Source organism: Caretta caretta, chromosome 6, assembly GCF_965140235.1.
Source record: "Caretta caretta isolate rCarCar2 chromosome 6, rCarCar1.hap1, whole genome shotgun sequence".
Taxonomy (NCBI): Eukaryota; Metazoa; Chordata; order Testudines; family Cheloniidae; genus Caretta; species Caretta caretta.
This window is the reverse complement of record NC_134211.1, coordinates 100,401,999-100,427,132: the sequence shown is the minus strand read 5'-3', so window position 1 is coordinate 100,427,132 and position 25,134 is coordinate 100,401,999. Positions and strand designations below refer to the sequence as shown.

The following is a 25,134-nucleotide window of genomic DNA, read 5'->3' as shown; positions in this document are numbered from 1 at the left end:
CATAAGACACAAGGGTCATGGATATCTCGAGAATCCAGGATGCACATCCATATCCTGGAACTCCGAGCAGTAAGGAAAACATGTGAATACTTTATTTTGCTCATTCTCTCTGGAATCTCAATCTCTGGCATTGGTGCATCAGCCATCAGATCATCCTAACCGCAGTCTACCTTCCAGGGACACAGACTGTACTCACAGACTCACTCAGCAGATGCTTTGTGATCAACCGCGAGTGGGAACTTCACAAGACAGTGCTACACACCACCTTCACACAGTGGGGGACCTCAGCTACATACCTATTCGCTTCTGAGACAAACAGCAATGCGCCTCGGCTTCCACTCCCAGGACAATGTTCTCCTACTTTCCTGGTTGGACCAACTCAACTATGTCTTTTCTCCACTATTGCTCCTGCTTCGCATGCTTCACAAGATCCGACAAGACAAAATGACTGTCTTCTCATCGCCCCCTTCTGGCCCAGACAGTTCTGGTTTCCCAATCTCCTGCACATGTCATCCACCCACCAATTCCCATCCTAAACTTTCCCAATCCTCTGACCCATTACAGTGGCAAGATCAAGCATTCCAATTCACATATACTACACCTCAGGGCTTGGTATTTGGATGAGAATCTAGTCTAGAGCAGACATGCTCCTTGGCTATACAAGACATTCTCTCTAACAGTAGGAAGGATTTCACTAGACAATGTTACCGGCCTAAGGGGAGATGTTTTTTGTCTTGGGCACAACATAAAGAGGTTTTACCAGAAGCAGCAGGAATTCCCCTCATCCTAGACTACATTTTATCTTTAGTCATTGGGTCTCACCCTCAGTGCTTTTGAGAGTCCACCTGGTGGCAATTAGCACTTTCCTTCTACCTGTGGAAGGTTACTCTGTTATTCTTTGAGTAGTGTCCCTACTGTGAGTGCTCCATTGTAGGTGCACTTACATCCCTATACTGCTGATTGGAGAATTTTGGTAGCAGTATCCATTCGGCCCACACATGCGCTGTCCCCACTTGCCCCACCACGAGGCTAACCAGCACGCTGGGGTGAACCCCCCTCGGTTCCTTCTCAACCGTCCCTGGCTGGAGAGGGGCCGTTAGCAGTCCATTTGTGATCATTATCTTTGGTCTTTATTAGTATTTTTAGTAGCTAGTTAATCTCCTTCTTTCTTAGTTGTAGTTTTTCTTTATTTTCTCTTTAAAAACAAAACACCAAAAACTTAATTTTCTTCTTTGAGTGATTGCTCATGTGCATTCTACAATAGGTGTGCGTGCTTACCACGTTCACTGGTGCCAGAAATTTTTCCCTTAGCAGTACCTGTAGGGGTGCTCCCCTAGCAACCCCTGGAGTGGAGCTGCTATGGCACAGTATAAGGGGCACTGTGCGCTCCCCCCATCCTCAGTTCCTTCTTCCCTCCAGTGAAGGTGCTTCGGAACTGCTCTGCTCCAGCTCTGCTTTAGCTTCCCTGTTTGGACTTCATTTAGTTCGTAGTTAGTTAGTACCTGTAGTTTAAAAAAGAAAAAAAGAAAGAAGCAGCATAGTTAGAATAGATAAGCGCACCTGGGTCAGGGCATGCCCTGTGCCCTGAGCTTTTAAGTCGTGCGACACTTGTAAAAGTCCTATGCCTGTGAGTGATCCGCACACTGACTGTTTACACTGTCTGGGGGAACCCAGCTCAGCTTCCCTCCGCTGGTGGTACACCCTGGGGAGCATGCTCCAAGGGGTCCTGTCAAGGTTCCTCCCCCACTCTGAACTCTAGGGTACAGATGTGGGGACCTGCATGAAAAAACCCCCTAAGCTTATCTTTACCAGCTTAGGTCAAAACTTCCCCAAGGTACAAAATATTACACCCGTTATCCTTGGAATGGCCGCTACCACCACCAAACTAATACTGGTTACTGGGGAAGAGCTGTTTGGACGCGTCTTTCCCCCCCAAAATACTTCCCAAAACCTTGCACCCCACTTCCTGGACAAGGTTTGGTAAAAAGCCTCACCAGTTTGCCTAGGTGACTACAGACCCAGACCCTTGGATCTTAAGAACAATGAACAATCCTCCCAACACTTGCACCCCCCCTTTCCTGGGAAATGTTGGATAAAAAGCCTCACCAATTTGCATAGGTGACCACAGACCCAAACCCTTGGATCTGAGAACAATGAAAAAGCATTCAGTTTTTACAAGAAGACTTTTAATAAAAAATAGAAGTAAATAGAAATAAAGAAATCCCCCCTGTAAAATCAGGATGGTAGATATCTTACAGGGTAATTAGATTCAAAAACATAGAGAACCCCTCTAGGCAAAACCTTAAGTTACAAAAAAGATGCACAGACAGAAATAGTTATTCTATTCAGCACAATGCTTTTCTCAGCCATTTAAAGGAATCATAATCTAACACATACCTAGCTAGATTACTTACTAAAAGTTCTAAGACTCCATTCCTGTTCTGTCCCTGGCCAAGACGACTACAGACAGACACAGACCCTTTGTTTCTCTCCCTCCTCCCAGCTTTTGAAAGTATCTTGTCTCCTCATTGGTCATTTTGGTCAGGTGCCAGCGAGGTTACCTTTAGCTTCTTAACCCTTTACAGGTGAGAGGAGCTTTCCCCTGGCCAGGAGGGATTTCAAAGGGGTTTACCCTTCCCTTTATATTTATGACAGGTCCCGTTCAGGGGCTGGCCTCCCACTTTAGAGTTGGTGTCTCATGTGTTGGACTTGGGGTGGGGAGCCCATATGGGAAACCTCCAGACCCCAGGTCTGTGGTCCACGCAGGAACTAGACCTGCACATAAATGTCAAAGAGCTTAGGGCAGTCCGTCTAGCCTCTGTGGCCTTTCGCTCGTGCCTAGCAGGCAGGGTAGTCAGGTTTCTCACAGACAACACGGCCTCAATGTTCTCCATCAACTGGCAAGGCAAGGCCCATTCCTCAGCCAGGAAACCCTCAGGCTGTGGGACTTCTGAATAGCCCACGATTTCAACTTGGAAACCCACCACTTACCGGACGTCCAAAACTCTCGGGCGGGTCAGCTGAGCCGGGACTTCTCCTCTCAGCACGAATGGTCGCTGTGTTGCCGGCACCCAGTGCCGAAAGGCAAAACAACAGCAGGGGTTTGTTACCCGGTGTGCTTCACTGAATAATCACAACAGGGTGGAGAAGCAGAAAAGTTTATTTGCAGCTGCAAACAAGGTACAGGGAGAATAAAATCTCAAATCCTGCACACCAAAGCAGGTCATTACACACACTTCTATATTCTTTAATGCTACTGCACTACACATCAGCCAATTTAAACTTTGCACAAATACTCTGCCTTCCTTATATGGGTTACAACAATGTTTATTTCCTGCAACCTCTAACAAGCATTCCTAGCAACTTAAACAACCAGCACATTCTGTCTGTCCTTGTAGCTATCTCCTATTATCTTTAACTTGGCATCAGCAAACCTTACACTATAAGGCATTATCTGCGGCTGCAACATTGTTTTAAAAGCAAAAGAGCTTACTCAAACCAGCCAGGCCTTAATTCTATTAAGGGGGGTTGAGAAGAAGCCCTTAAGCTTTCAGCAGGGAGACCTCCTCGACCCTTTGGCCTTCCATCCCCTCGACTTAACTAGTGGCCATGCCCTGGGGTTTCCAACAGCTGCACCCAAAGGTAGTGCACAGGATTTTCCAAACATGGGGCACTCCCCAAGTGGACCTCTTCGTGACCAGGCAGAACTGCTGGTGTCCTTGTTTCTGCTCCAGGGGAGGACTGGGCACGGGCACAGTTTCCGTCCTGGTCGGGTCAGCTTTTATATGCTTTTCCCCCGATTCCACTGATCGGCAAGGTCCTGGAAAAGATCAAGATGGACAGGGCTTGCATCCTTCGGATCACCCCAGCGTGGCCCAGACAGCACTGGTACGGGACTCTCACAAGCCTGGCAATCGCTCCCCATCCCCTTGTGGCCATTGCCAATCCGCCTGGACCTTCTCTCTCAGGACCAAGGTCACCTCCTCCACCCCAACCTAGCAGCCCTCCACCTCATGGCGTTAGGCCAAGATGAGAGGGCATGCTCAGAGGGAGTCCAGCGTGTTCTCCTGGAGAGCAGGAGGCCCTCCACGCATCAGACCTACCTGGCAAAATGGTCTCGGTTTTCCCGGTGGGCTGCTGATTGGGGCGTCTCATCAGTGGCTTTCCCGCTCCAGTTTATCCTGGATTACCACCTTCATCGCAGAGCCCAGGGCCTAGCACCCTCATCCGTCAAAGTGCGTCTGACAGCATATCGGCCCTCCACCCACCAGTTCAGAGTCACACGATATTCTCTCGTGCCATGACCAGTCGATTCCTTAAGGCTTGGATCGCCTTTTTCCTTATATTAGACCCCCAGTGGGACCTGAACTTGGTGCTGGCCAGGCTAACAGGACCTCCATTTGAGCCGTTTGCTACATGCTCCTGGTCCTACCTCTCATGGAAAGTGGCCTTTCTTGTGACAATTATCTCTGCTAGGAGGGTCTTGGAGCTTTGGGCCCTGACCTCTGAACCCCCATGCACAGTTTTCCATAAGAATAAGGTCCAGCTCCGCCCACACCCTTTGTTCCTCCCTAAGGTGGTCTCTGCCTATCATATGGGCCGGGACATTTTCTTGCTGGTGCTCTGTCCCAAGCCCCAAACGTCTGGTGAGGAGCACCGCCTCCACATGCTAGATGTGAGATGGGCTCTGGCCTTTTACCTGGAACATACAAAATCGTTCAGGAAGTCTTTGCAACTGTTCATTGTCATGGCTGAATGCATGAAAGGTCAGCCGATCTCCACCCAGCGGCTCTCCAACTGGATCACTTCATGTATCCGGACTTGTTACGACCTGGCGGGAGTTCTCCCGCCGCCAATTGTGAGGGCGCACTCGACAAGGGCGCAAGCCTCATCGGCTGCCTTTCTGGGTCACATCCCTATTCAGGACATTTGTAGGGCTGCCACATGGTCATCAGTCCACATGTTCACCTCACATTATGCTATCGTCTCCCAAACAAGGGAGGATGCTGGGTTCCTCAGGGCAGTGCTCTGTCCTGAGTGTCTGTGAACTCCTACCCACCTCCAGCAGATATAGCTTGGAATCACCTATTGTGGAATGCACATGAGCAATCACTCAAAGAAGAAAGACAGTTACCTTTTCAGTAACTGGTGTTCTTCGAGATGTGTTGCTCATGTCTATTCCACATCCCACCCTTCTCCCCCTCTGTCAGAGTTGTCTGGCAAGAAGGAACTGAGGGTGGGGGGAGCGCGCAGCGCCCCTTATACCGCGCCATAGCAGCGCCTCTCCAGGGGTCGCTAGGGGCGCTTCCCTACGGATACTGCTAACAGAAAAACTTCCAGCACTGGTGCACGTGGTGAGCACACACACACCTATTGTGGAATAGACATGAGCAACACATCTCAAAGAACACCAGTTACAGAAAAGGTAGCTGTCTTTTCCCCTTTTGTCAGGGACCCCTTTCCTCAGCAGGGTATGCCCAGCTCACTGGGCTTCAAGAAGTGCCTCTTGTAACGAGGCCATCCCTGTGGCAGATAAACATTGTTGCTGCATGTGCTGCCTCAGGGAAGGCCACATTCCTGAGAAATGTGGTCTCTGTCAACAGCTTAAACCCAGGTCACGGAAGGACAGGGAGCTGTGACAGGATGTACTTGTCCAACACTGATCAAGAAGTGTTGACCCCACACTCTGGGCAGAGGAGGCCCTGCCCCCTTGCCCCTGCTGGCCAGGCTCCAACTGGAACACCAGTGTAAAAGGAAGCAACTCAGCTCAGTCTGGGCTGACTGCTGAGGAGGAATGACGGACCTTGCAGGCTCCAGCCTGGAAGCCCCTGTCCCCGGAAGCCCAAGGTGCTGAGACACAGGAGGAGTCCCAGGTACATGCTGACGCCAAAGGGAGGTCGGAGCTGTTGGGAGCTGCACAGGCCAAGGAACCCAGAGACCCTGAAGACACCCGGACCACTGTATCAGGAGACAGGATAGAAAGTAGCCCAGGGGGCACTAGCTATTGTGCTTGGTAGTGTCAGCGAGTTTCGGTCAGATCCCTGCTGACTCTTCAATCAGATCTCTGCACTTGTCACTGCCAGGACTTTGGCCTGGGATCCGGTGGAGTACAGAGAGCCCAGGTCCCCTTACCCTGGCCGCCACCAACCCCTAGGTGGCGGCCCACTTCCTGAGCTGGTCACGACATCTCTCAGCCATGCGAAGGAGGACAGCCTTATTGACTCTGGCCACTAGGCCGCACACCCTGTGGAGGAGGGCACGCAGGTTGACTCTGGCCACTGGACTATTCTGCCCTAAGGGAAAGGGCAGCCTTGTTGACTTGCGTTGTGAGGCCCTACTGCCCCTAGGGAAAGGGCACACATATTGACTTTGGCCACCAGTCCACCTAGCCCTGTGAGGAAGGGTGACTGGATAGACTTTGGCCATTAGGCAATACTGCCCTGAGGATAAGGACGGTCAGGCGGACTTAACCACGGGGCTACAACACCCTTGCCCCAAAGGGAGACGGGGTACACTTGCCCCCGTGACAGGAACTGAGACGGAAAATCATCCTGATGCAGGCAGCCCTTCAGCCTTCCCCAGATCTGCGCCAAGAATCACTGAGAAGGCACAAATCTTCCCCACAGCCCTCAACATTCAGGGACTATGAAATGAAGAAAACAGCCTCGAACCTCTCTTGTAAAGCATCTTAAAAAAGAGCTGTGAGTCCCCAGAATGAGCCCCGAGCTAGCAGAAAAAGATTGCCAGCATGCTTAGTATTGTCAGTCCTGAGACAGTCCAAGCACAATAAATATACCTCATGAGGGTCTGGAATGGCAGGTACCATGTTGTGCCTAAAAACCTGGTGGGCACAGGGATCGAGCCAATGGTACCAGTGGATAAGGACAGGAGCAGGGAGCGCAGTGTTAAGAAGATGCTGTTGGTTCGAGCTTTACTTTTGGCACCGTCAACTGTGAGCCACGCAGGACCGGAGTGCTCGGTACGGGCAAAATCCGAGACTCCCTCTGTAGTGGCATTGGCACTGGGTTGGTCGGCGCAACAGAAGTTGTTGCACTCAAGAGAACTCAAGGTATCTGATATACCAGAGGCTTCCCTTCTCGGCACTAGGGCTCTGCTACCGAGTCGTCTCCAGTCACGGGAGTCTCCGGTGCCTTGCCATGCAATTTCATTTTCTAGTGGTGACTTAGACAGTGAGCCAGAGGAGGTCATCTCTCACCACTCCTCTCATGCTCCCTACGGTGCCTGTTATCAAGGGGCTCCTCAATCATACCCTCAGCCTGCTCCTCCACCACCATGATACAGCCAGCCATTGATACCACCATGGGGATCTATCCCACTACCCCAGTGGCCCACTGGGATCCCTGGGTAACATATAGACCTCACACCTCTTGGGCTTCCAGCTTGACTCACCATGAAGTCCCTGAGACATTCTCCCTTGGCCACAGCATCCAGAACTGCCGAACCTCCAGAGGAGATCTTTGGAGGAACAGGAGGGTGGATTCGAGGAGGAAGTTACACTGAGAATCAACATCTCTTCCTCCTCTTCAGGCATGGGAGTGATGCCCCCTCCACCTTCCTTACCTGACAATTTCTGGCTTTTCCAGCATTTGGCTAAGAGGGTAGCAGACACCCTACAGATACACCTGGAGGAGGTAAAAGACACCCATCACAAACTCCTTGACATCTTACACTCGTTCTCGTTCTTCAGAATAGTCTTCCCCATCAAGGAGGCCCTTCTGGACCCATCCAAGTTATGGCAAACCCCAGCATCGGTGATGCCTACTTACAAATGGTCTAATTAAAAAATATTACATCCCAGCTAGGCAGACGGAATTCCTTTTTCTCCCCCTCCCCTTAATTCTATTGTTGTGGATGCAGTAAATTCCCATGACCACCAGCACCAAATGAGATCCCCTATGATACGGATTGGAAACACCTGGAGCTCTTTGGGAGCTCCTCAGCCACACTGCAATTTAGAATTGGAAATTATCAAACATTAACAGCAAAATATGACTATGTCAATTATACAAAGCTCAACACTTTTATTGATCAGCTCGCAGAGTCATACCATGACCAGTTCTGGGCTATTATCCATGAGGGAAAACTAGTGACCAAAACAGCGCTCCAGTCAGCACTCGATGCAGCTGACACAGCAGCCCAGTCCATCTCCACTGCAGTGGTTATGCAATGAGCCTTTTGGTTTACACCTATCTGGCTTCCCTAAGGAAGTGCAGATAACTGTAGAAGACCTTCCCTTCGAAGGCACCAAATTGTTTGCTAAAAAGACTGACTCATCCTTCTGGACCATTAAAGATTCCAGGGCTACTCTCTGCTTATTAGGGATCTGTACTTCCAGACAAAAGAGAAAGTTTAGTCAGCAACCTCAACATAAATACCGTACTTCACAGTTCCCAACCCAGCATTTCTAGAAGCCTCAGAGAACGAAATCCAGATTCTTCAGACATAAGCCATCAGTCCTGCTGCCTTTCATGTCGCAACCATCTACCTCAAAACATCAGTTTTGATGTGTTGGTCGAGGGGTCGACTGACCAATCTCCTCAACTCCTCCAGCTGACCAATCCATCGCAACCATTTGGTTACCAGCTTGCCCCATTCCACAGCACCTGGGAATGGATAACATTAAGACCGATGGGTCCTGAAAGTCATCTGCAATGTGTACTCCATTCACTTTACCGCCCTCCCCAAACACCCTTCCCCCATCCCTCTTCAGGAACCCTTCTCATGAGAGTTTACTACAATAAGAAATAGATCTCTTCTGGGTAGGAGCCGTAGACCCAGTACCTCAACATCTGCTAGGGGGCAAATGTTTTTAGTCTCATTATTTCCTGATACCCAAGAAGAAGGGAGGTTGGAGACCCGTGCTGAACCTCATGGCTCTGAACAAATTTGTCAAAGCTCAGAAATTCAGGATGGTCACAGTAGCAGCGATTATTTCATCTGTGGAACGGGGAGATTGGCTTTCGGTGCTTAACCTGCAGATTGCCTATTTCCACATATCTATCCTACCTTCACACAGACGATTTCTCAGATTTACCCTGGGCCAGGACCACTCTCAATACAAAGTACTCCCCTTTGGCTTCTCATCAGCTCAGAGAGTATTTTCCAAGCTCCTCTCTATAGTGGCACCTTACCTATGCTCACAGGGGATCATGATTTACCCCTCCCTGGATGATTATTTCCTATGAGGCCACTCCTTCAACAAGGCCTGCTGGGTTACCGAAACTGCAGTAGACTTATTCTCGGAACTGGGTCTACAGATCAACATCCAAAAATCAACCTTCACCCCTGTACAGCACTTGGAATTCATAGGAGTCGGCCTCATTACAGGCCGGAGCACTCTGCCTCAGTACAGGTTCCGCACCTTGGCCACACTCAAAGAGACACTACAAAACTGCCCTCAAATATCAGCAAGACACTGCCTCTAAATCCTGGGGGATATGGCGGCAGGCACAGCAGTGATACCTCATGCCAGACTTCATTTGCAGTGCCTCCAGATATGGTTCAACAGAGACAGATTAGACAAACCTCTGTCACTACAAACCAAGGTAAAAAATTCCCTGGACTGGTGGAAAAATCCAGCCAGTGTTTGCAAGGGGATCCCCCTTTTCGCAAACTTCCCTGTCATTACTTCTCACCACCGACACATCCCTCATAGGATGGGGTGCACATTTAAACTTTACAACACAAGGCAAATAGTCATCCACGGAAATGTCCCTTCACATCAACCTCCTCAGGACGATCAGGAATGCCTGTGTCCATTTTCTCCCACTGATCAAGGAAACACAAGTGTTTCAACAGACAACATACCATGTATGTACTACATAAATCGGCAGGGTCACTCTTCCTTTGCACAGAAGCACTAAAGTTGTGGAACTGGTGAATTTCCCGCAACATCACATTATCAGCAACCTACCTTCCTGGAGTACAAAACTTGATAGCGGACAGTCTGAGTCACAAATTCCCACATGACCGCAAGTGGGAGATTAACCAAGCAGTGCTTCACGACCTACTCAGGCCGTGGGGGACACCGACCACAGGCCTGTTTGCCACTTACCTGAACAAGAAATGTCCATGCTGCTGCTCCAGGCTAGGTACAGGGCAACACTCCTTGGGCGACGCTCTCCTTCTGTGGTGGAACAGGGACCTTCTCTATGCCTTTCCCCTGTTCCCCTACTGTTGAAAGTCCAGTTAAAGATAAAAAGAGGGAGAGCAAATGTCATGCTGATTCCTCCTACATGGCTGAGACATACTTGGTACCCTTACCTGAAACAACTGGCAACGTGCCTCTGAGAAGGTACAGGAAGGGTTACTGTGCAGTAGAAAATCCACTCCACTACTTCCCTGCAAAAGTGGTCCAGGTTTGGTGTAATTCCCAACAAATCTCCCTGACATCCGCTATTCTCCCAATGGCCCAAAACTATGTACTCGCTCTCTCAAAATAAATAAATAAATAAAATATATCTGGGCTATTACTCAGTTCACTCAAACTTCACCTAGAAGCTATAGTGACATTCCATCAACAAGAAGAGGGATAGTCAGTGCTCTCACATCCAACCACAAAATGATTCTTCGCAGGAATATTAAACCTTTTTCCCAAACCCAGACATCCAATCCCAAAATGGGACCTAAACCTCATGCTAAAAAACCTGACTAGACGTCCCTTTGAACCCATTGCCACTTGTTCGCTCATATACCTGTCGATGAAGACAGCCTTCCTGGTGGCGATCACCTCAGCAAGAGAGATCTACGGGTTCAGTGATATTGGCCAGAGACTCTCCAGATGAGTCTCGAACTGTATTAAACAATGCTGTTAGGTTCGCAATAGAACACCTCCATTCAGTATTCGAACTCACTCCACGAGGTTGGTTTCCTCCTCTGTTTTCTTCCTCAACAATGTCCCTATCTGCGAAATCTGTAGATTGGCAACCTGGGCACGTGCGCATACCTTTGCAGCTCATTATCTGATTACCAGAGACTCCACTTCCAGTGCCATCTTCAGAGATGCGGCCAGTCTGCCCTGCCCTGCCCTTTATTACCTCACATGGAAGCCTGAGGCGAGTCAGAGTGCATGCTCAGACCAGTGGACATTACTTTTAAATTCTCTCACTCAGGCACACGGTGCGCACGCATAACCCTCAGTGGAATACAGGTAGAGGACCACACATCTCAAAGAACCTTAAATTACAGGTGAGTAATCTCCTCTTCCCCATGTAGGTTCTTACAGACTGTGATCAAGTCACCGAGTAACCTTCTCTTTCTTAAATTAAATAGATTGAGCTTCTTCAACCTTTTTTTAGTACATCATTTCTCCTGTCACCCATTCCCAATGTGCACTTTCCACTTCCTGGTCCCTCCCTGGGTTCCACCTCCGCAAAGTTCTGAAACTTGACCACCTCTATTTCATAGAATCATAGAAGATCAGGGTTGGAAGAAACCTCAGGAGGTCATCTAGTTCAACCCCCTGTTCAAAGCAGGACCAACATCAACTACCACCAACTAACTGACCTCCCTGTATCCCCTTGCCTTGCTCTGCTGTCAGCCTGACTCCATATACTCAACTGCTAGTGGCTTGTATGCCATTTCATCCCTGACTTGAATTCCTAACATGACTTGCCTGCCTCTGTGGTTGCCTTCCAAAAGCCAGGGACAGATTGAGACTCTTGACTGAAGCCAGTCCTTCCCTGCCCACTACCTAGCTGCAAGTACCTCTTCCTCATCTTACAACTTGCCATGGAGATCCAAAAGCCCTTAGGAAGCAAGTCTCTGCGAGTGATCCATGTGGTAAATTGCCATTTCCCCAAGGATTAAAGTCTGCAATGTGTACCAAACCTTGGTGGCTCCCTTGATTTGTATTTTACTGCAGTTGTAAATTAATAAAATGTGAACTTCCTAATGGAAATGTTATGTGCCTTGGTAAAGCAGAGACATACCGTTTGATTTTTGTTATTCTTATAGTATTTGTCCTAGAAAAGGAGGTACTGTAAATGTTTGGGCTGAAACCCTGTGAAAAATACTGAATAGTAGATGGGGGGTTTACTAGAATTCTTTCTCTGCAATAACATATGAATTCAGACTTCATGAGAAGCTTTTCAGCTTCTTTTCTTACAGCAGCTTACAAGATTCCTGATGGCGTCTTAATTGTACTGTTTCTGAGTAATGTCAGCTGATATTTGAAACCATATCTGGTGTCTATTCAGTGACCACTTACAGATGCCCTTTAGCTGTAGAGTATGGATGGAATTTTAATTTTTGTAGTGATTTGAAGCTTTGAAATTCTTGTGCTAAATAGTCATATAAACTACACATGGGGTGCCTTGGAAAATGTTGATTACACCTGCTTCTTTTCCTTCCTTAAAAGCTGTATATTTTGTATTTCTGTATTACCAGTTCATACTTAAAACATACACTGGGGTGTTCTGTATTTAGCAGTCAGAATGCACAATTTCAGTTTACTTGAAATCAAAATGATATGTTCATTCTATCAATTGGTATTTCTTATTATTAATTTGTACCAAAGTTTTAAATTGAAGTATCTTTGGAGTTGTTAGTGAAAACATGAGGGATAGGATTTCAAAATGACAGTGAACAGTTAAAGTAGACTTTAAAGAAACACTTTCGGTATTGCGACCATGATATGGTAACACTGCAGATATGACTGGCTCAAACATACATGTGAATTCTTGTATAAAATGGATTGACCTTTACAGTGGTTGGAGTTGCTGGACCTTATCAGCATTATAATTTGCTTCAAAGAGAAGGAAGAAAGTAATTTTAGAAAGTTTGGTATTGACTTTTCTGGTAGGTGAAGTGTCACTTAGAGCTGACATTCATCAGCAGAGATTCATATAGCCCTGCTGGAAATGTGTGTCACTGTGGTTAATAACCTTGCTAGATCAGTTGCTTTCGTGACTGAGGCAGCCAACACCATTTAAAAATTGTCACTTCTAGGAATGCTCATTTGCGCTTTTTCCAGAGTGTCTGTACATTTTACTCCATCCCACTTCTTGAAAATAAATTTGGTCTTCAGGAACGGTAGAAGCTGAAATACTTGGTTCACCAACAATACAGGTTATAAGGGCAGCAACTGGGCAGGCTTCACCATACTGCTGTGTCAGATTCTTACCCCTAACCTTTCAAGAAGGAGGGTAGTTACATATGCAATGACCTTTACCTCTACCAAGGTTCAAGGCAGCCAGTTGTGATGCTGGTTGTGGCATTTTAGGTGCCGGTCCACAAGTTTTTTTCACAGAGATCATGTTTGTGCAAACAGTACTTGTTTAGATGATTTCTGGAGTGTTTGCTGTAGTACAGATATAATCATTTCACATAAGTCACTGAACAGCTGGTAGATGGTACAGATGGTAACAGTTTTAAGTCACTGCTAGCTAGAGCTGAATTTTTGAACCAGTAACGTACAAGCATAGGTGTAGTTTCATAGAATCATAGAATATCAGGGTTGGAAGGGACCTCAGGAGGTCATCTAGTCCAACCCCCTGCTCAAAAGCCGGACCAATCCCCAATTAAATCATCCCAGCCAGGGCTTTGTCAAGCCGGACCTTAAAAACTTCTAAGGAAGGAGATTCTACCACCTCCCTAGGTAACGCATTCCAGTGTTTCACCACCCTCCTAGTGAAAAAGTTTTTCCTAATATCCAACCTAAACCTCTCCCACTGCAACTTGAGACCATTACTCCTTGTGTTTGACTTTTATGTTTGTGGGGAAGCTCTAATAAGGCTAACAGGGCCATGTACAGAGAAGGCAAATTCCATGCCTGCCTAAGGCTTACAGTTTGGGGGCAGAGACAACCTGTACCTGCTGATAGTGGGGGTGCACAATTTAAAGATGGGGGGTCATGTGACACCCCCCCCAACACACACACATTGCCTCTGTGTACAAGAACCTTCCAGCCCCCTGGGCCAAAGCAGCCAATCCTGCCAGCTCCTGGGGGACTGGGGACGCAGGAGCAAGGAGAATGTGCCTCTGGGCTGGGGCCAACCCTAGCCTAGGGGAAAAGGAGGTGGAAAAACTCACAGAAACAACGTCTCCCGCCCCGGCCAGAGCTCCTGTACCCTCACAGACACCTCAGTGGGAGGAGGTACGCGGGCATTGCCCCTAGCTCTCACGAAGGACAGGGAACCAGCTCCCTGTGCCTTCCCCAGTGACCCTACATCCAGCCAAGGCAGCTGTGCTCTTTCCACCCCACAGGCTGCTACTGCCCTCCCCAGCTGGACTCTTGCAGGCAGTCGCCACATTGCACAGAGGCAGTGACTGAGAGCAGCCACCCTCACCCAGCAGGAGAAGCGGCCCTGTACTACCGCCTCTCCTCCCCACCCAGGACTGGCTGCTGGTGAGAGGGGCCAAGCAAGCAACAAACATGCTGAGGGGGAGGCACAGTGTGAGGAGGACAGACCTCTCCTGCTCCCTCTCCCCGCAGGCCCTGCAAGGGCTGCTCAGCACTCTCAGAAATCGGGGGTGGCACATGTCCCTGTGTGGACACATGTCCCTGTGTGCCCCTTACCCCATGTATTGCCTTTGTTGGGGGGGGGGTGATGCATTCCTTTCTCCCCAAACTACACCTACACCTACAAGTGAATATCTCTGTACCTCATTACTTATTCACTGAGCCATTCAATCTATGTGGGTTTTTTATTTTTTTTCTCCTTAAAATGTGAGTGAAATGAGAAATGTCCTATGACCCTGTTAATGGTCTCCATCTCTCATATGTCACTCTGAGTAGTATGCATCTGGTAGTAAATCTGAAGCGCTCTCCCATTCCTCTGGTTGCTAGAATTTCATTGTGCAGCGACTTGGACATGTTATGGGAAGCCACCAAGCCACTGGAACTGTCTTTCTGCACATTCAGGAAGACAGCTCTGCATCAAGTCATGTGTAGAAGGTTCCCTTCATGATCATAAGGGATAGCAATGTTTTTTCTCTGAAAAAAGAATTCTGACTAGATTTTCTTGGCTTCTTTATTTTATGTCCTATTTGTAATATAACCTTCGTTAGAGAACGCCATCAATTTGAAATGTAGTCTATTTTAAAAGCAAAGTTTAGAAGTTGTGTTAGGTTCTACCCCTACTGCCTTAGTTTTCACCAGACAGTATTTGTGTTTTTACATCCACTTATTTTTAGCATCCTTTTTCTCTTTTGTTACTATGTTTAAAAAAAATCCCAAACACACAAACTGCAGTGGAAACTGACTCTACAAGAGAAGGAGCAAAATGGTCTATACACAAAATTCTGTCAAATGCACAAAGTAAACAACTTGAAAAAATGGAGAGAAGTATGTTTTTCCTCTAATTTCTTTGTTGTAGTAACCTGTGGTATTACTTATGTTAAATATAGGTAAAAGTGTTTCAGACAGAAGAGTGATTTTTTCATTAACTATGTCTCTAATCCTAAAGTGCTGTTGGTATTGGTCCCCTACTTTTTTTTGTGTGCTGCAGTAATGTTTGTTTTTAAAAGAAATATTGTTTTCTATTTCTTCTCTCCTTTTAAACATGGGGTCTTTTTGAAGCTGGTCTTATCCTGCCCTGTGCTATGGAGGGAAAGGGATGACTGGAAAGTCCCTGAACAGCAGTGAAGCAGGGTACCCTCCTACATTTTTCTTGAGTGCCTGGAGTGGGACATGGCTGACTCATCTGCCTGGTCCCCTAGGAGGTATAGAATACTGGGTTGTTGAGAGTGTGATCAGACTTTTGGATTCTGCAGCACTCACTGGAGGGTGTGCAACAGTAAGATTCACTCCACTGTACATTCCCTTTCCTTGAGGTCTGGCCTTCAGCAGCATTCTGCCCTGCATCAGTGGGGTGGCTCGGGTGCCTGTCATGCAGCTGGAATCTTTCTGCTCATTGTGACTTTAAAGTGCATCAAATTTTTAATGTAAAATAAGATCCCCATAGTTAATTGTGAGAAATTGAGTTCTTAGTGCAAATAACTCTTCCATAGGTGTCTCTGGTATGGACCTGGGATTAGACTTCATCAATGAGAATTCTTACTTTTCACTTCATCCACTTCTAAGATTACACTGAAGGTACATAGTTTGCTTGCACTAAAAGGACTTTATGCAAAACCAAAAGGTGTTTCTGTTTAACCCAGGGTTGCTATGAGCAATGACTATATAACCAATCCAGCGTGGGAGGGACAGAAGACTGGCACATCCTCCTATGTCAAAATACGAATCAATGACAAGTCAAAAAGAGATCTGAATCTGTAGTAGTTAACACGTCTTAATAGACTAACTGTATTTAAATTTTTTTCAGGGCCCACAGTTTGTCTCCAACAGATCATCTCGCAGCATTTTACCTGGCACTGCAGCTTGCCATATCTAGACAGGTTAGTTCTACTTGACAAATATATTAAAACTCCAGATTGTGATATGAAGATAGAAATTCTGACCTGTGTAAATGGACACAGCAATGGTAAACAGCAAACAAAAGAATTCTTGTGTTTTCATAGTCTGGTGCAAGCTGTGTTCACCAATGTATAATATACCATTAAGGAGCATCAGCCATTTTTAACAATGGAATATTTTATTATCCTAAGGATTCAATTACTCTTTCTGTGTGCACTTGTTATAAATCCTGATCATCTGTTGTATGATTTATATCTGTCCTCGGAGTATTGAATTCTGAACCTAGACATGCTTACTTCCACTTCCTCATTTAATGAATAGATGGTTTCTGCTCTTTCCCTACAAGCGCTGCACTGTGGCTAACATCAATACAGGGAGCATTTCTCTTAGAGTCTATCCGTGTTGCCCTTTAATCCAGTATTCTGCCACAGCATACCCAGCCCTGAGGGTCAGAAGTAGGGGACTAGGAATCAAATTGTTGTACCTCATGGCCATGTAAAAGTGTATGTTCTCTGAATACTTGTGGATGGTTTGCTTGTTTTAAACAGTACTACGAATATCTTGTTTAAAAAGAAAAGAAAAATCTTTTAAAGCTACAGAAAGAGGTGGGAGCTAAGTTGTGTTCTTAAAATACAACCTGAATTTTGTCCTTGTACAGCTGTTACATTTAAAGGAGCTAGAATTGTATCTTTCGTTGCATTAATTTGGGTAATATATAGCTGCTTTGTATATGTCATTGTAGGCTTTTTCCTGTGTCAAGTTTATTTTAGGAGCTAGATTTGAGCAGAGTAGTTTACATACTCCAGTTGGCTACTTTTCATTTCTAATAAACAGCAAAAATATTGAAGCATATCACATTAGAGAAGAATGGACTGTCTTATGATATCACAGGTTTCAGTAGCAGGTTACTGTATACTGGCTCTTACTCCCCAGAAATGTAGTAGGGAGAGACTAGAATCAGATGGAAAAGGAACTCCAACAAATAGTGCTGGATAAAATATGGAAAAAAGAAAAGCAAAAAACTATATTGTTTAAGGGCTTATTGTTGGACATTGGAGGCTTGGATCGGGAAGTTAAAGGACCTAAAGATCCAGATCCACAAATTAGGAAATGAAAAAATAGGCTGGAGAAGAAAAGAAGATATACAAGGTATATGCAATGCAATCCGATGAGGCGTTTTTGGAGAAAAATAAAAGCTATGAGGAAATAAGGGAGGAACACAACTAGCTTGTAGAACAAGTAGCAAACTTACAGGACGAGTTGTGCAGATACCAGTGTGACATTATTGACATAAACTGTGACCGTATAGATCATTGTTGCAACCAGGATCCTATTGTTTCACCAGTACAGAGGAGACCAAGTGGAGTGTCTATGGGAAGGTTGAAGTTTGCTGGTTATGATTATGCTGTCTGTATGTGTGTATCATTTTTGTATTCAAAGTTATCAAAATTGGCTATGTACTTGTTTGATTCTAAGTAGCCTCAATGAAGCATTCGGTCAGCTACTTGAGAAAGGACTATTCTCAGTAAGTGCCCAGGCCAAGAAACACTTAACTGACAATGGACTTTGGGAGATGACAATCCACATCTGTGCTTTCTTGGGAACGTTCAAACTAACATGTAAACAATGGCGTCAGCCTGCAAAAAGTTGAATCGTTCATAGACATGTGACTTGCCCAGGTGACTGCAAACTCCATCTTGTTGAGGGGATTTTACACAGCAGAACAAAGGGATTTCCACCCACAAGAGAGAGAGACTATATAAGGCCCTGGAAACCCTTCAATTTTGTCTTCAGCTGGCTCAAAAGATAGCCTTTCCAGCCCAAAGAGATGCCTGAAAGAAACTGGAACAAAGGACAGTAACTACTGGGGTGTGAGTGATTGCTGAACCCAGACTGGGGAAGGAGTCTTGTCTGTCAAAGAAGCTTCTTGGAACATCTCTGTGGGTGAGATTTTCCTGCATTTAGTTTCCTACTGTACTAGGCTTAGGCTTGCGTGGTTTTGTTTTATTTTGCTTGGTAATTTACTTTGTTCTGTCTGTTATTACTTGGAACCACTTAAATCCTACTTTTTATGCTTAATGAAATCACTTTTTGCTTATTAATTGACCCAGAGCAGGTAATTAATTCCTGGGGAGCAAACAGCTGTGCATATCTCTCTATCAGTGTTATAGAGGGCGAACAATTTATGAGTTTACCCTGTATAAGCTTTATACAGAGTAAAAAGGATTTATTTGGGGTTTGGACCCCATTGGGAACTGGGTATCTGGGTGTTAGAGAGAGGAGCACTTCTTAAGCTATTTTCAGTTAAGCCTGCGGCTTTTGGGGGACATGGTTCAGACCTGGGTCTGTGTTTGCAGCAGGCTAGCATGTCTGGCTCAACAAGACAGAGTACTGAAGTCCCAAGCTGCCGTGGAAAACGGGCTCAGAAGTAGTCTCAGCACATCAGGTGGCAGTCCCAAGGGGGTGTCTGTGACCCAGCCCATCACAGTGGCATAGTTGGCAGGATCTGTGCACAGCTGATTGCTTTGAAACACTGGTAGTGATTTTAAGTGAGTTTTGGGTGTGGTGGCTTGAGAACAGACAAAGTGGTTACTGGTTTGTTATTTTCTGTTTGTTTATTTTGGGTGAGGGAAATAGGCACAAGAAAGCAGGAAAATTACTACCAGTGAGGCAGCTACAAAACTAGAGCTGGCCAGACTGGAAGCAGAAGAGAAGGCAAAGGACCATGAGTTTCAATTGAGGCTCAGAGAAGGAGGAAGCTGCTCACAAAAGAGCCATGGATACCCAGAGGCTAGCCCTGGAGTTAAAAGACAGAGAAATACAGGCCCAGATTGAGGCCCAGAAGCATGAACTGACTGTTATGGAGTGGAAGAGACAAAACCCTTCAGCAGCTGGCTCCACTTCCCCAAAAATCTACAAATGGGAGTGACTCTCCGCAGTATGATGAATCCAGTGGTACTGCCAAATATTTCATCACCTGAGAGACTGCTGTCTACCCTCCATGCAATTCCTAATGATCAAAAAATGACTGTTAATGGCAAAATTGACTGGAAGAGCTCTGGACATATTCAACAAGATGCCTATTGATGATGCTTCAAACTATGGTAATTTAAGGAACTGGTTTTGAAACCGTTTCAGATAACACCTGAAACCTACAGGGTTAAATTCAGGAGTCTTAAGAGGGGATCTGGATTGAGTAATGTGGCTTATGTAAATGAAATGAGAGATTTGTTAGATAAGTGGGTGAGGGGAAAAGGCATTACAAGCTTTGAAGGAATGTGTGATTAGTTACTAAGGAACAATTCCTGAATATATGCAGTGATGATGTAAAACAGTATTTGTGGGACAAAAAGGTAGCTGCAGTGGGTGGATTGGCTGAGTTTGCAGACTCTTTTAAGCAGTCACAAGCTGCAATTAAACATAAACCACTGGCAGAGGAGTACAGGGTTGGTGGAAAGCAGAATCACCTTTTTACCCCTGGGAAAAAGGAGGGTGGGCGTTCACCTCCCCATTCCCCTGTTACTCATCCCAAATCTCCTGTACAAACAGAGGAGCCCAAGAGGTGCTATCGTAAGTCCACTGAGCACCTGAGGAATAAATGTCCTTGGCTGAGTTGGAACAGGCAGCAAGTAACACATGAAGCTGCTGTTTCTCAGGGTACAGGGGTATCCCAGGCTAATGCCTCTTTCCACACAGGATTTGTAAAGGTTCCTTCTGCACAACCAAACAGTGAGCATATGCATGCTGTTAAACTTAATGTCAAAGTATTCCAAGGATGGAGGGACACGGGTGCAGAAATTTCTGTGATCAGGAGGGACCTGATCCATGAGAAGGATTTGTTGCCAAGGAAAATGGCAGAATTAGGACTGGTGGGAGGTTACAAAGTCCTTGCACCTTTAGCTAAGGTACACATGGAAAATGGTGATTTGCAGGTGAGCTGACTGTTGCAACGGTGGCACACAATTCTGCACCGTTTCTACTGGGGAATTATTTCTTTGATGTGGCAGAATCTGTCCCAGGGTTAGTTAGCAGCAAGAAGGAATCTTGCACTGAAAGCTGCAGGGGGGAGCGTGAATTCACATGTTCTGCTGGGGAAATAAGAGAGTGTCTCTTTAATTCCTCTGTAACAGTGGAAAATGCAGCTTTGGGGGAAGGGGCGGTAGAAAGCAGTTCCTGTAGCCCTGGGGCTAAAGGCAAGTCCCTGCGGGAGGGGCTGGATAGAGCCAGCTCCTGTCCTGTGATCGCAAAAAGAAAAGGAGTACTTGTGGCACCTTAGAGACTAACCAATTTATTTGAGCATGAGCTTTCGTGAGCTACAGCTCACTTCATCAGATGTTTACCGTGGAAACTGCAGCAGACTTTATATACATACAGAGAATATGAAACAATACCTCCTCCCACCCCACTGTCCTGCTGGTAATAGCTTATCTAAAGTGATCAACAGGTGGGCCATTTCCAGCACAAATCCAGGTTTTCTCACCCTCCACCCCCCACACAAATTCACTCTCCTGCTGGTGCTAGCCCATCCAAAGTGACAACTCTTTGCATAATCAAGTCGGGCTATTTCCTGCATAGATCAAGGTTTTCTCACATCCCCCCACCCCCATACACACACAAACTCACTCTCCTGCTGGTAATAGCTCATCTAAACTGACCACTCTCCAAGTTTAAATCCAAGTTAAACCAGAACATCTGGGGGGGGGGGGAGTAGGAAAAAACAAGAAGAAACAGGCTACCTTGCATAATGACTTAGCCACTCCCAGTCTCTATTTAAGCCTAAATTAATAGTATCCAATTTGCAAATGAACTCCAATTCAGCAGTTTCTCGCTGGAGTCTGGATTTGAAGTTTTTTTGTTTTAAGATAGCGACCTTCATGTCTGTGATTGCGTGACCAGAGAGATTGAAGTGTTCTCCAACTGGTTTATGAATGTTATAATTCTTGACATCTGATTTGTGTCCATTTATTCTTTTACGTAGAGACTGTCCAGTTTGACCAATGTACATGGCAGAGGGGCATTGCTGGCACATGATGGCATATATCACATTGGTGGATGTGCAGGTGAAGGAGCCTCTGATAGTGTGGCTGATGTTATTAGGCCCTGTGATGGTGTCCCCTGAATAGATATGTGGGCACAATTGGCAACGGGCTTTGTTGCAAGGATAAGTTCCTGGGTTAGTGGTTCTGTTGTGTGGTATGTGGTTGTTGGTGAGTATTTGCTTCAGGTTGCGGGGCTGTCTGTAGGCAAGGACTGGCCTGTCTCCCAAGACTTGTGAGAGTGTTGGGTCATCCTTTAGGATAGGTTGTAGATCCTTAATAATGCGTTGGAGGGGTTTTAGTTGGGGGCTGAAGGTGACCGCTACCACATAGGCAGGCTAGCATGTCTGGCTCAACAAGACAGAGTACTGAAGTCCCAAGCTGCCGCAGAAAACAGGCTCAGAGGTAGTCTCAGCACATCAGGTGGCAGTCCCAAGGTGGTCTCTGTCACAACCAACATAATGCGAGGCAGGACCCAGAAGCATTTCCCTCCGTTTTCAGTGTAGCTATGGGATGTATCTGTGCTCCGGGGCCTGTGCACGTTGCTAGTGCTCCCCTGCTTTTGACACTGCTAAAACAAGATACTTGCAGTCTGAGTTGAATAATATATCCAGAGGATTTGGGCATGCCCCCAACCACCTGCTCCAACTATAGTTCAGGTAGAAAGGGAAGGGAATGACAGTGGAAGGATTTTTACTGAAACTCGTAACCTCTTCATCCAGGAGTTGGAATCCCTTGTTACGGATTGGGGGCCCCCTCCATGGAACAAGTGGAATGGGTTCACTCATAGGTTTACGAAAAGAAGATCCTTGAAAAAGATTAACCACTTAATTAAGCAGGTTTGGGATAGGTTATGGCAGAGGTCTTTGGGGTGTTTATGGTTGCAGGTTATAGGTCATACTATTGACGACTCAAATTTAGGGGCACAGTTGGCGTGAGTGCTGTATAACTTAAGATTAGCTCAAGCGGAAGCATTTGATGTCAAGCTCCTCCTGGAGGAGGAGCTAACAAATCATGAGCTAGCAGATCACCTCCTTTGGAGGTGGAATCTGTGAGAGCATAATGTGTGTAATATACTAGCAAGAGGAGAACAAGCGAGTATTGAAATGGCATGAATGGTGCTTCCCCAGAATGCAAGGAATATCTTGCAGTTCAACCCTGATCCCAATAATTTGTCCAGTTTCTTAGCCAGAACCGAGTGCTGGTTGGGGTTAAATAAATCAGCAGTGTCCGTAGCTGAAGTGAATTTTTCCGAGTGGAATCTGGCCCCAAGGGCAAGGGATTCTGGGTGAGGGATGAGGAGATCAGAACATGGAAGACTATGGGTGCCATTTTGGCAGCTTGAAAAAGAGAAGCAGCAAGTAGAGGATGAAGTAAAAAAATGGAAAGCTCTGCAGGGGTTTCCACCTGCTGAGAAAGCTCATCCAGTGAACTCCCAATAGGGTTTCCAGACTCCTGCACCTCAGCTGTTCTTCATACCTCCCCTTTCACAGGATGGCTGGGGACACCCCCATGGTAAAAACCACCATATTGGAATTGGAAAAGAACATGTTACTAAATAGCCATGGAACAAAAGATTAGGGACAATACTGTAGAGGCAGCAGAAATACATTGGTGGGCTGTACCAGAAGAGGTGAGCTTGCACCCCCTGGGTTGTACTTTGAGCCTGATATTAATGGTAGTTCAAATGATTACAACTACTGTTGTCCTGAGAATGTGTTGCTGGGTAATAAACTTCAAAAAGCACAAAAAAACCCCAAAAATGTAATGGAAATACAACAAATGTTTAAAAATATTGAAAAAATATTTTAAAAAACTGAAAGGTGGAATGTCGGTCTGGTTTGACATGAGTAATTAAACATGGCGGAGGCCTCATTTCTTGGAAGACAGGATTAGGGAAGTAAATAAATGAGCAGGCTGAAAACAGTTTGTGTAACTAAATTAGGAAAATGGATCAGTCAACTGAGAGACAGAATGTCTGAACTAGGTAAGGTAAGGGGAGGGAACACCTAGGGAACCATTTGCAAAGAACAAGATAACAATGGACAAGATATGCTGAAAATGTAAAGGTGAGGTAAAGAGTAGGTTGAATGTGGCCAGTATGTAGACAGAGCATGCTGTACAAGAATTGGTTCCTACCAAATATTTGGTAATCCTAAAATTTGTAATGCAATGTATAGTAAATGCAGTGAGATGTGTAGATGTATATAAAGGCTGTATATACATGTGTAGATGTATATACACGGCTGCTGCTCTGAAACCTATCTCATTTCAGAGGTTGATTTATTACTTTGGAGCTTTTAATGTTCACTGTAAAACGTCAAGTCTGCTTGTATGTTTCTGGTTAGTATTTTATGGGAGCCTATACAGCTTTGCATAATTTCTACGACTTTGAATGTTTACATACGTGCAGTGAAATTATAGCAAGTGGTATTTCTAATAATAACTCTTTTCAGCATTTTTTTTACTCAGATACCAGAAGCTTTGGGTTATGTTCGTCAGGCTCTTCAACTTCAAGGAGATGATGCCAACTCTTTGCATCTCCTTGCACTCTTGCTGTCAGCCCAGAAACATTATCATGATGCTTTGAATATAATTGACATGGCCTTGAGTGAATATCCAGAAAACTTTATGTGAGTACTTTCAGTGCGTCTATTTCCATATACCCTATTGCCCAACTCCTGAATTTTGTTGTACAGTAGTAGGCTCCCTATCTCACTAATGGTATGAGAGGTTATTTCTGAAGATAGCAATCTTTTTTATTTTAGCTTTATTTTTTCTCCAGTGCATTGTAATTATTTTCTAATACCAAGCTGTTTCTTAGCATTTTAGGCTTTTTTAAATGTTGGAAAATGGTTTCAAACAACTGCCTTTTTTGTATTATTCCATATACTGGTTATTTGTTTTCAAAATTTCCCACTTACCATGTTTTACAATATTCTCCTGTGTTGTATATTTTTGTTTAGCAACCTAAAAAAGCTTATATGATACTTTAACGCACACAAAAATGTAGTTTCATAATGTCTTCCTCTAAGGATAAAAATCCACTAATGTGTTTATTGTATAACATAAATTCATAGATTCATAGAAGGTTAGGGTTGGAAGGGACCTCAGGAGGTCATCTAGTCCAACCCCCTGCTTGAAGCAGGACCAATCCCCAATTTTTGCTCCAGATCCCTAAACGGCCCCCTCAAGGATTGAACTCACAACCCTGGGTTTAGCAGGCCAATGCTCAAACCACTGAGCTATCCCTCCCCCCCGCGTGAGCAGTTGCTGTGCTACTTTGTCTGTGTTTAATGGCCAGTCATCAGGAATCAACAGGTGCATAGTTAAACAACTGAAGTGGAAGAAGCACAAATTTTGTGGAAGGTTCTTTAGCATATTAAAAACCATTCATTTTTTGTTGTGAATACTCGTGTTTTGCTTGGGACACACACAGGCACCACACACAGGTTTCCTTTGTTGTTGGATGATGTACCTTAAATATAGTTGCATTTCATAATTCTGTAAAGATGTATTTAAATTCAGTATAAAATTAGTAGATATTTCAGTGGAACCCACAATATGGTAAAAAGTTTCAGTGTGAAATCGTAGCACTACTGAAGTCAATGGCAAACCTCCCACTGACTTCAGTGAGACCAGCAATGTTTTATTCTGATAAGGAAGTTTCAGTGTCAGATACTCCAGGTTATGATCCACAGCATTTTAAACATCTGAAAC

The 25,134-nt window shown here is 45.5% G+C and overlaps 1 protein-coding gene across 7 annotated transcripts in view; it reads left to right on the top strand.

The window, feature by feature from the left end:
- TTC7B (tetratricopeptide repeat domain 7B) overlaps positions 1-25,134 on the top strand; it is a 294,267-nt gene that overhangs the window by 158,662 nt on the left and 110,471 nt on the right. For all 7 annotated transcript variants that reach the window (XM_048852692.2, XM_048852696.2, XM_048852695.2 and 4 more), the window contains 2 exons: positions 16,287-16,359; positions 23,887-24,047. In XM_048852692.2, the coding sequence (XP_048708649.2) occupies positions 16,287-16,359; positions 23,887-24,047 (234 nt within the window). The remainder of the gene's footprint in view (positions 1-16,286; positions 16,360-23,886; positions 24,048-25,134) is intronic.